Source organism: Suncus etruscus, chromosome 19 (assembly GCF_024139225.1).
Source record: "Suncus etruscus isolate mSunEtr1 chromosome 19, mSunEtr1.pri.cur, whole genome shotgun sequence".
Lineage (NCBI taxonomy): Eukaryota > Metazoa > Chordata > Mammalia > Eulipotyphla > Soricidae > Suncus > Suncus etruscus.
In genome coordinates, this window is record NC_064866.1 from 5,627,718 (window position 1) to 5,640,178 (window position 12,461).

Below are 12,461 nucleotides of genomic sequence, written 5' to 3' on the forward strand. Positions count from 1 at the left end.
CATCTGGACCATAGCTACAAAGAATTTTTTATATATGGGAGCATGGCATGGGGATGCAATAGCCAGCTGGCACTCATAACTTAGGTTCCTACCATTACCAAAAATTTGTGAAGGTATGGGACTGGAGTGCTGGCGCAGCGGTAGAGCATTTATCTTGCATGCAGCTGACCTAGGATAGACCAAGGTTCCATCCCCTGGTGTCCCATATAGTCCCCAAGCCAGGAGCTATTTCTGAACTCATAGCCAGAAGTAACCCCTGAGCATCACCGGGTGTGGGCCAAAACTTAAAAACAAAATTGTGAAGGTGAATATATAGGAAGCAGAGGAAGAACATCAGTAACCGGTATGTATTCACTGCAGATTGCTAGAATAGAAAATGACTTTATTATTATCATTCTATTTAACACTTCAAATGATGGATAGCAGCTATGTAAAAGGCACTGAAAAAAATCTATACTAGAAAAACTTTAAAATGACAGTTCAAAGTAGCTCTTACTGTCTGGATTTATAACTTACTTTTTGAGTTATATATATATATATATATATATACTCAACATGTGTATGTGTATGTATATATATATATGTATACATACACATACACATGTTGAGTTGTACGGTTGTATTGGTTAAAAAACCCAAAGGGCTATTTTTTTTTTTTTTTTGGTTTTTGGGCCACACCCGGTAACGCTCAGGGGTTACTCCTGGCTATGCGCTCAGAAGTTGCTCCTGGCTTGGGGGACCATATGGGACGCCGGGGGATCGAACCGCGGTCCGTCCAAGGCTAGCGCAGGCAAGGCAGGCACCTTACCTCTTGTGCCACCACGCCCGGCCCCCTCAAAGGGCTATTTTTGTTTGGTTGATTTTGGGGTCACATCCAGCCATAGTTGGGGCTTATTCCTGGCTCTGCTCTCAGGAATCACTCCTAACAGACTTGGGGAACCCTATGAGGTGTCAGGAGTAAACCTGGGTCAGCCATGTGCAAAGCCAAGTGCTCTGTCCCCCCCGCCATATCTCTTTTGTCTTTAAAGGACTGTTTATAATGAGAAAATTAGTTTTCCTACTTACCTTCTGCTTCTCCTAATAATGATTCTTTGGGACCAAGTTACTTTGCCAAAGCATCTGCTCTGAAGGATGGCAGAAATTTTGAATCACAAAGGCACTCAGATGACTTCTAATCACCTGCTGAATGTTGTAAGACCTGATAGATTCCATGAGGTATAAGAATGAATTTCTCCTGCTATCAGAAAATGGAATTTCCCAATTTGTTTGATTATTTGGGGAATCTGGTAGCACTATTGCCATTAATTGATATAGAAGAGGGGCCAGAGAGATAGCACAGCTGGAGGGCATTTACCTTGCATTTGGCCAACCTGGGAGGGTCCCAGTTTAATTCCTGGCATCCCATATGCCCCCCCCAGCCTGCCAGGGGCTATTTCTGAGTAGTGCAGAGCCAGAAGAACCCCTGAGTGCCACCAGATGTGGTGGCCCAGAAACCAATCAATCAATCAATCAATAAAGTTTAAAGAAAAAGGAAGAAACTTATTAATAAGAGCCTTAACAGTTCATCACTGTAATGTAAATTTATCATAAAGAACTACTGATTCCATCTTACCTCCCAAACTCTGTCTATTAAGTGTCTGTGTTGCGGCTGTACGTGTTTTCTGCGAATTACTGAAGCACAAGGTATTTATCAAAGAATTATGTCCCTTAGAAGAAATGGATATTATGCTTTATAAATCTAATTTAGAGCCCTTCTACCATAAGGTTATTCGTCTTGACATTTTATTAAGATAAAACTAGCCAAAATGAGATCAAGAACATTTCCCCTTATACTGATTTGTTGCTTTTTGACACTTGACATTAAAGGTTTGGCTTTTAATTCTCTATCTTGGTCTTAAATAAAATCCCCTGGGAACTGTAATTGTTTCAAGCCTTGCCACTCAGGCATGTCATGGAGAAGGCTTATTTCTGCCAAAACACTTAAAGTTATTAAATTCCTGTGATAATGTGCTTTTTGTTTCATAACTCTATATTAAGATTTCGTTCAGAGTAAGTCATTACACTCTGACCATAAAATCAGAACGTGGGTATGAGATCTGAATAGATGTAGATCTAAATTCAGGCACTTCTTGTGACGTGCTAGGGAATTTGAGGTGAATTTTGCAGTCTCGTTTTCCTTTTCTGTAAAATTAGCATGTTACCTCCTCTATCTCATTATGTGAGAGATTTATCATGCAAAAAAAAAAAAAGGACTGAAACAGATTTTGGTATAGTGAGTGGTAATGTTTTAGTTTTAATGTCATTCCGGGGAACTGGAGTGATAGTTCAGTGGGTAGGGAACTTATCTTACAAGCAACTACCCAGAATTCAATCCCCAGCATTCCATATGGGCCCCTGAACCCTTCTGGAGTTGATTCCTGAGAGTTGAAACCCTGATCACTACTGAGTGTAGGCACCAAAACAAAAAATAAATAAATAAATAAATAAATAAATAAATAAATAAACATCATTCTGATTACCTGATTACCATCTCCTTCTAAATCCAATGGAGCTGAGGGTTTGCTAGTATGTCCTTGATGTTCTACAAACATTGTCTCAGCTATAAGTCCCTTCTTGTACATAGTTGGTAAAAATCGCTCTTATAACCACATGTTCTTGTCTCTTTTTCTCTGCACAGGAAAATGGACCTTACTGTACATCTTATCCCCCATCGCCAGATTTGTGACTTGCCATCTTTCAGTGCTATCAGTTTCCAAGGATGTGACTCTCTCCATGAATCACGACCGAGTGACGTGATAACTCATTTTTTGCTGTACAGACCCAGAGAGCCTTTTGTTCGTCACCTCTCTGGTATTTTTTTATTGACTGTATATTTTCTGGCACATAAGCAATCTGAAAAAGAGAGTAGGCCATTCTGAACTGCACACTTATTTTAAATTTGTATATTTGTATTAAATGAAAAAAATCAGAGAGTCATTCATACAAGGTGGGGAACAGCTTTTCAGTATCCGCAAGAAACTGGATTCTCCAATAGACAAGCCACTGCTGTTCATATCATCTGTGACACTGCACGCTTCTTTGTGTAATTTGAGTATCTCTCAAAATATATATGTATATGCTGACTGGTTGCATTGTTTGTTTCAGACCTTAGCTTTATTTTTAGGCAGAGAATTGAGTTATTACAAATGAGAATCATCTGGGTTTGGGAGGAATTGGTTTTTTGGGGCAGTGAGTTTTTTTTTTTTTTTTTCTTTTGGTAGGCGGAATATCTCATTTGTGTTCAGGGTTTATTCCTGGCTCTGTACTCAGGGATTACTCCTCATGGGTCTAAAGGAATCCTATAGACTGCTGCAGGTCAAATTTAGGATGGCAAATGTCCTTCTCGCTGTACCCCAAAAATTACCCCAACAATGTGAATAAAACACCTGATTATAAACAACAAAACTTAGCAAAATATGGGACTTATAGAATTTTATTATACCAGTTAAGACTTCAAGGACTAAAGTGATTTTTGGTCGTCTACCTAAAATCATGACTGATTTGATGATCTAGGTCTAGCAGGAGTTTCCATTCTAGTGCTCATAAAAGCATTTCGAAAGACTCTGTCAGAGAGCCTCTCCAGGGGTCTGCTATTTTTCAGAAACTGGAATGCTCTTTCTTTGCTGTTTTGGACTGTTTCCTCTAAAGACATTTATTAGTAGTTTCTTTTGACCTGCTTCTATAGATATTGGAGGAAGGGTTTAACAGGGAACAAAATTTCAGGCCTTTTTTTTTTTTTAACGCTCAGACTCTATTGCAGCCTAAACTTGCTTATGAATAATAAAAAATTAGGTGCCTTTGCCTACCTCACCAAGATAGCAGAAGGATAGCGTTTAGAGAGCTCTTGAGGTGTTTGGAGGGTAGAAAATGCTAGAGCTTGGGGCCGGAGAGATAGCATGGAGGTACGGCGTTTGCCTTTCATGCAGGAGGTCATCGGTTCGAATCCCGGCGCCCCATATGGTCCCCCGTGCCTGCCAGGAGCAATTTCTGAGCCTGGAGCCAGGAATAACCCCTGAGCACTGCCCGGTGTGACCCCCCCCCCAAAAAAAAAAAAAACCACCAAAAAAAAAAAAAGAAAAGAAAATGCTAGAGCCTTGATTGTGTATGGTGGGGTGCCTTCATTTGGGATCGAAATGATAATAAACTTGAAGGATGTGCCACAAGACATTGCTAATGTCCTTGGCACTCTTGGGCAATTTCCTTTCCTTGGGAGAGGAGCTTTTAGTGCAAAGACCCAGCCCTTTGGGCTTCTTTTGTCCAGTCTGTCTTCTGGCCTGCTCACTTGCCCAGCGCTACACTTTCACAAGAGGCATCTGTTAGCCATTTTAAACACTTCTTCTTGAATTAAGGTCAAGCTATTATCATTTCCATCTGAGCCTCTCCATATTCCCATTGGTTTCTACGCCCCCCTCCCCAATTGCTCTCACCCCACACATGGCAGCTAAGGGAAGGAAAAAGTCGACATTTCATTCTAATATGCATAGGATTGTGCTTCCAAGGATCCCATTCACTATGCCCAAATTCTTCACTAAGGTCAAAGAACAGCCCTTGTTTATGATAGAGAAAAAAAAAAAAAAACCAGTGTTTGTTTCAGCCACATCCTGCATTTTCCCATATAAATACAATAAATTATGTTTATATATAATATAAATTTTCAGATGAGCACGTAATACCTTTTGCATGTATCATTAAGCAGCTTTGCTTTGCGTCAGAAATCAAAATTCTTAATATATTTCTTTAATAGATATTTATTTCTTTATTTCTTTTTTATTTTTTTAATATACATTTATTTCTTAAGAATTTCCTATATATGTTTCCTGGTTTTAGGCAATATTAAGCTTTCTTTCAAATACTGTTTCTTAAGAAACCCTTGAAACTTGAAAACATGAAATATTTACTCTTTATTTCTAGTCATTTGTTAGGTGATATTTGATGCATTTTTACAGTTGGGCATTTATAAAAATATACCTTTCTGTTGTTTCTTTTGTTGTTGCTAAATATGGACCTGGTGTCTGACATGAGTCTTTTTCTCTGTAGATAACAGAGATTGGAAACGTTTGCCATTTAAAAGGAAATAAATTTATTATATGTATAGTTTCTTAAAGGCAGTAGTTTTGAAAGAATGTCTCATTGCTATATTCATACTACAATTAGGAATCCTGGAAGGATCCTTCAAAAGCTGAGATTCTAATTCAATTTTTGTTCTACTTTCTTAGTAGAAATCTTAGTAAATCTTAGTAATCTTACTAAATCTTACTTGGGACCAAGTAGATTCTTTTATTGCCACCTAATGTGCTATGTGATGCAATTGTTTTAATGCACTATATCCTAGCAGGGGACCTTGAAATTGGAATTATTAAGCAGTAATTGATTTAAATCTGCCCATGTCATTTGGCATGGTAACATGTATAACATACAATACAGGGTAAAGAGGTAGGTAGCTGTGTGAGGATCACCACAGCAGTTGGTAACAATCCAGAATACCATCAAGTCTGTAATTTCATTAAACTTTGGTCATGCCAAATAATGGTAAAATGGAAGAAGAAACGATTTACAAAATATTGAGTCGATTCATTAATTAATGCATGCAAGACGTGATTTTTAAATAAATACTTTTCTTGTTTAGCATATACATCAAGTCTTAATTCTTCTAGATCCAAGTTCTTGCTAGCAAAATCAGTTCTTGGAAAAACCTCAATCTTTATTTAGGTGTATTGATCAAATAGTTTATATTCTAAAGATTTTCTATTGTAGACTTATTTCATTGGCTGGTACTGTATCCATCTACAGAAGTTGAAGGATTATAATAGTACTTTTGGTAAGAAAAATTGTATATAGGGTTTTGGTCAAATATTTGAAGTTTATAAAGGTTGAAATTTCTGTATAAAGCTGAATATGGTTATTCTAGTGGGAAAATATGATTTACCTATTTCTACCTATTTTTTTAGATATTACTGAATGAATTTAGTAATGGTTTAATGTAACTTCCAAAGCTAAAATCACTATTTGTGCTTCCCTGACATATTTTCTTTTTGTAAGGATGTATGTGTAAATGTCTAGTTTAAATTGCTTAATATATGAACCCAAATTATTAGAATTTGAAGAACTGAAAAGAGAAGGATTGTATGGTTCTAGAAACAGTGGGTTCATTGCTTTGAGGACTAAAAGACTACAACTAGTATAGAAGCCTCTAAAATTAATTTTACCCAGTTTCAAGTTACAGTTCTTTTATACTCCACATTTACCAGAGGTTTTTTTTTTTTACTCTAGCATTAAATATGCCTCATAATATCTGAATGGGTCTGCTTCACAATTTCTTAAGGCATGAAGGATAAAACTTGGTTCTACCCAAAATATAAATTATGTTTCATAAATCCAACAAGTGTAAGGATTGGGCACACAGACTTAGTTATATTTACATATATAACTACATTAGATGTATACATGTCTACACAATAGTAATCTGCTTTGCTTTATGTTCTTCAAATGAGTTTTCTATAGCCTGCATAAAGGAAGATAGAGCAATAAATGGTTCAGGCTTTGTTTCTACTAAAATCATCCCAAAGGCACCAAGGTCATTTTGATTCACAGATATTACTTTTCATTTTTGCATGTGCCTTCTAAGATAGTGCCCATGAATCTTTTTAAATGTAAGCATGTCGTAACTTTATAGGGCCACTGAAATGAAGCAAAGCATGGATATTTTCTAGTCCAGTTGCAATAACAAATATGTAATGGCTAATGTGACCTATTGTTTTTGTTGAACAACGAAAGCTATTACATTTTGATTACAGAATCACATTTTTATTGTTATTGCATTTTGCTTGGGAAAACACAATTAAAAACCAAGCCAAGACTTTGGCAAACCAGATCTTGTGAGCCAGAAAGTTTAAATGAACGTATAATATTTAGATCCAAAGAGATAGCACAATGGTAGGGCATTTGTCTTGCATGCAGCCAACTCTGGAGGGACCCAGTTTGATTCCCGGCATCCCATATGGTCCCCCCCAGCCTGCCAGGGGCGATTTTTGAGTGCAGTGCCAGGAGTAACCCCTGAATGTTGCTGGTTATGGCCCAAAAACCAATCAATCAATAACGTTTAAAAAAAAAGAGTATAACATATATAAATGACAATTGTGGTTGTACACAAAGGAGACCTAAACATGTTTTGATTGACTTGTTTAATTTTTTTTTCTCAGAATTTAGAAAGCTTTTAGGAACTTTTATACTATGCATATACTTTGGTCTTTTTGAGTAGAAGTTAAATTCAACACTTCACTCTATACATAGTCTTTAAATTCACAGTAAAATGATAAGGTTTATATTAAACCTCAGGGTAAGCAGTCAGTTTTTTTGTTGTTGTGGGGCCTTACCCAACAGTGCTTAGGGATTACTCCTGGCTCTGTGCTCAGAGTTCACTCTTGGCAGTGCCTGGAAGAACTAATGCTTTGAGCATAAGTTGGATACATGCAAGGCAAGTGCCCTACCCTCTGTACTGTCTTTCTAGCCACATTTTGGGGTCTTTTTTTCACCATAGTTAATCTACAGAGTGTAACATATAATGAACTTTACTGATAGACTTTACTGTGGAAGTTTAAGCTAGTACTTTTCAGAATTCCCCTTACCCCTCACACACACACACACACACACACACACACACACTCATGTCAATATCTAACCTAGTGGTGTAGACTAATGGTTTGGTGCTTGATGGTTTGGTGCTATCGGTGACACAGGCAGCCAGTTCTGGGAGTTTGGGGCCATTCCATTCCAGAGAGTTTTGTCTGTCCTTGCACACACTAGGCCAAAAACGTGGACTCTTGCTCCAGCCCACTTGTCCGACTTGAGTGTGCAGTTTAAAGCAGCCAGAAATATAACAAATGCTGGGTCAGTTATAGACAGTTTGGGGTAAAACTTTTTTTAGGGAAAAGAGGCAGCTCCATTGCTGCAGTTCCTTCCTGTATTGGTGAGGGTTTCTTGTAGTGCTTATTGCATTGAATGTGAGCAATTCTTGAAGTTAGAAGTGAGCTTTTGAAGTTCACAATTGAGCTGTGTATTTGTGTGTATTATGTATGTGTATGTTTCGGGGGAGTTCTCAAGGAGCTGTGCTTGACTGCTTGAAGCTGCAGATAGAAAAGATGGAGGGCTTGCACACAATATTTTAGAAGACAGACCTGCAGCTGGTACATAGCACATTCATTCATGCTGCATTATTTAGGACAGCCGCTAGCTACTAGCTTCAAGGCTAGGCAGATAGGGAATGTGTTTGTGGACCCTGGAAGTAGATAGTAATTTGATGGTCATAGCTCTTATTTTTTAAATTTTTAATATTGAGATTCTTTAGTTTGCAGTGTTATTGATAACAGTTTCTCATGCATATATTTTTACAGTGTGCCTATCTCCAAAGGACCCAGTAACCTCTCCTTCCATCCTCTTTTCCTACTACCAACTCAGTTTTTTGGACCAGTTTTCCTCTTATGTTGCCTTTTCCCCTTTTCTTTAAGCTCTATACAAGTTCAATATTCCTTTTTGACTTCACTCAATACAGCATGGTATTGGAATAAAGACAGACCCTCAGATCAGTGGAATAGGCTTGAGTTCTCAGACAATGTTCCCCAGACATACAATCACCTAATCTTTGACAAACGAGCAAGAAATCCTAAGTGGAGCAGGGAAAACTCTTCAACAAGTGGTGCTGGCAGAACTGGTTAGCCACTTGCAAAAAAGCGAACATAGACCCCCAGTTAACATCATGTACGAAGGTAAAATCCGAATGGATTAAAGACCTTGATATCAGACCTGATACCATAAGGTATATAGAACCACATGTCAGTAAAACACTCCATGACATTGAGACTAAAGGCATGTTCAAGGAGGAAACTGCACTTTCCAAACAAGTGGAAACAGAGATCAACTGATGGGAATACATTAAGCTGAGAAGCTTCTACACATCAAAAGAAATAGTGCCCAGGATACAAGAGCCACCCACCGTGTGGGAGAAACTATTCACCCAACACCCATCAGATAAGGGGCTAATCTCCAAAATATACAGGGCACTGACAGAATTTTACAAGAGAAAAACATCTAATCCCATCAAAAAATGGGGAGAAGAAATGAACAGACACTTTGATAAAAAAGAAATACAAATACAAAATACAAATACATGTGCCAAAAGGCACATGAAAAAATGCTCCACATCACTAATCATCAGGGAGATGCAAATCAAATTCCACCCATGTCTCTATGGATTGCATGAGTTTGCTCTTAGGTGACACGTTTCCTCTGCATATATTCCTATATGATGGAAATTGAACATATAAAAGATGTATTCTAGTCAAGTAGAAGTAAGTTACAACAGGGGCCAAATAGATGGTACAGCGAGCAGGGACCTGGGTTTGATCCCCAAGCACCCACCCCCTGAGCCCTGCAAAAGAAAGGAAGGAAAGAAATAATCCCTTAGGATGGGGTGGAGGAAAACTCTTCCCCTCTCCATTCATTTGCAAGCTACAGAGGGGAGAGCTGGGCTTGGAGATCACACATGCCAGCAGTTTGCCCCTTGCACTGGTATGTGGTGGGCACTGGGGCTGGACAGCTAGCCAAGGAACCCCCCGGACTGCCAGTTAGTCTGGGGGGCCAGATTCCCCCATGCCAGAATGGTCTTCATGGCCACATCTGGTAACCTGGGCCTTGGGCGATAGGATGAGGTGGAGGAAAACTCCCTTCTCCATTCATTCACAAGCTGCAGAGGTGAGAGCTGGGCTTGGAGACCACACATAACAGGACAGCTAGCCAAAGCAGATTTATCTCAACCATAGCAGCCCCTCTGCAGGGGTGTCCTTTTTTTTCTTTTTTCTTTTTTTTTTACCGATAACCATTTTCAAAAGCGCGCGGGCGACATATACCCTCTAACATCATTCAAAAATATTCTAATTCTTGACTATAGGAAAGGAAATGGAATATCCTATATATGGAGGATAGCACTCAAATTGATCTCTGAAGTCAGTGTCTAAGTGAATGTTACTTTCTGTACTGTTGTCCTCTCTGACCTCCGAGCCTTATCCTTAAATATTTCATGTATACAATGTATATAGCCCCTCTTCTATATTGCTTTTCCACACCCAGAGACCTTTCTACTTCCCCCCCATATCCTAACCCGGATTTGTTGTCTCCCCCTTATTTAACCCTCTTTACCCTCAGTTTTTAACCTGTTAGGCACCAAGACCGACCTCCTTCCCAACAGACCACCATCCAGATCCTCAATGAAAGACACCCTCTTGATCCCTCATCTTGTGTCTCAGCAAGAAACCACAACCAGTAAGCCTCCTGACTCAAGCTTGTGACCCCTCTCACCCCCATCAAATCGTGGACGGTTGCATGATACCAGATTCAGCTGCAGCAAAACCCCAATTCAAGGTCACTACAGGACTCTGAAATGCCACAAATCATATCTTAAACTCTAGACCAAAGTCTGTGATACAAAAAAGTACCTTGGCTTTCACTCCCCACAAGAATATATCAGAAGACCTGATTGGGAGGCCTATATTGCCTATGCAAGCTTAATACCTTTATAATAATGTATCTTAAGATATGTATTCCTAAACATAAAGATAGCCTCCCCCATTATTTTCTTTCTTCAAATACCTTTTTTTCCCTCTTTTCTCTCAATTTCCTTTCTTTTTTTATATCTCAATTTTATCTATATGTTCTATTTTTATATATATATACATATTTTTCGCTACCCTCACCAGTTTTGGTGCTGCTTAGTACAAAATCTAAGAAAATGTCTTGCCTGGGACAAAAGCTCAGACCACACCACAGATACTGTATGTGTAGCCTGTCATCCTTACCCAGAATAGCACTAGCAATACAAAAGGACACCATATGTTTTTGTATAGGCACAGTAAATAAGGGGAAATCATGGACTAAGACACAAGATCTTATCTTCTAAGGATAAGAACTCACACTTTTTATACAAGGGTGCCTCCCATCCTGGACGTGTGTCATGTGGATACAACTCAGTCTCCACGAGATTGGACAGTTCATTCTCAAATCCCAGATCCCAGACGTAGAACTGAAACAACCCCCTGCAACAACACCGGAACTAAGCTCCGTTGGGAGATATACTTGTGCCAGTGTTAATATGACAATGAGGACAGCGAGGAAATGACAACTTGACCTAAGACCAGGAGGTCCTATCACATCACCTAACACTGAGTGGAAATCAGAAAATGTAACGTCCTTTGAACAATGAAAACTAAGAGTGCTAACTACAGAAAACTGACTTTGACAACTGTGACTGGGCAGAATGTACCTTGAGACCATTAAGGGAAACCCTACCCTAGGCTATAGCCCAGATCTCCTACAAAAATCAAGATTTCTTAGTGCAGAGGCCCAATTTTGACAACAGAGACTGAGCAGAACCTTTGGAACCATAATTTCCTAGACTTCGGCTTAGGGAATGAGCAAAAACATGGAGCACATGATACAAAAAACTGAATACACCAGCAATGTTGGAACAGTAACTCTAGAACCTTAAAGACTCTATCCTAGGCCTTGTCCTAGGACCTGCGCAAATACCAAGATTGCTTGCTACAGTGGCCTTATTGTCTCATCCACAACCAAGAGGAAAGGTTCCTGACACCACAAAAAAAAAAAAAAAAAAAAAAACCCTGGGATATGGCAATGAGAAGGTATGGAGCCAGTGGTTGTTCCCATGACAATATGCTTCAAGAGTGGAGAAACCCTGAATCTCTTAGGCTACGGGAATTTCCTTCCTTCCCCAATACTTACTGTGCCTATACAAAAAAAAAAAAAAAAAGGTGGGGTAACACCAAGCCCTGCCACTGCACCACTTTTTCTGGTTTTGTTTTGCTTTATTTTTTGTTTGTTTTTTTTTTTTTATATTATTTCACTTCTTTTTTTTCTTCCACTTTTTTCTTTCTTTTTCACTTTTGTGGATATTATTTGGTGATTTTTTTTCTTTCTATTTTTAGTAGTTGATACCAAGTTTTTTTTCTCTTTTCCTTAACCTTTTTATCTCCAACAGAATAGCATAACTTGAATCATTCAGCCTCATAAATTGGGCCGGGGGAGAATGATACCAGGACCAGTCATATAAACATGTAGTGTAAATAAAAAATGACCAGACTGGAACACCAAACAGAATAGATACCCAACCTATAACAAGCTGTAAGGCGGAGACCAGTTACACTAGGATTCTGGGGGGTGAAGGAGGGATATGTAAGTAAAAAACAAAAAAGAATAAAAAACAAAGGAAGGAAAAAAACCAAATAACTGTAGTAGAATGCCTGTCTCAAATACAGGAAGGGGATGGGAAGTGGGGGGGGGGGGGAATGTTACACTGGTGAAGGGGGGGGTGTTTTGTTTGTTACTGTAACCCAACGTTGATCATGTTACTTAAA

General features: G+C 38.8%; 1 protein-coding gene across 1 annotated transcript in view; it reads left to right on the forward strand.

Moving 5' to 3' along the window:
- Positions 1 to 2,887, forward strand: part of GDAP2 (ganglioside induced differentiation associated protein 2) — a 70,182-nt gene extending 67,295 nt beyond the window's left edge. Inside the window, exon 14 of the mRNA XM_049765926.1 lies at positions 2,678 to 2,887. Within this exon, the coding sequence (XP_049621883.1) occupies positions 2,678 to 2,725 (48 nt within the window). The 3' untranslated portion in view covers positions 2,726 to 2,887. The remainder of the gene's footprint in view (positions 1 to 2,677) is intronic.
- Positions 2,888 to 12,461: the final 9,574 nt, after the last annotated feature.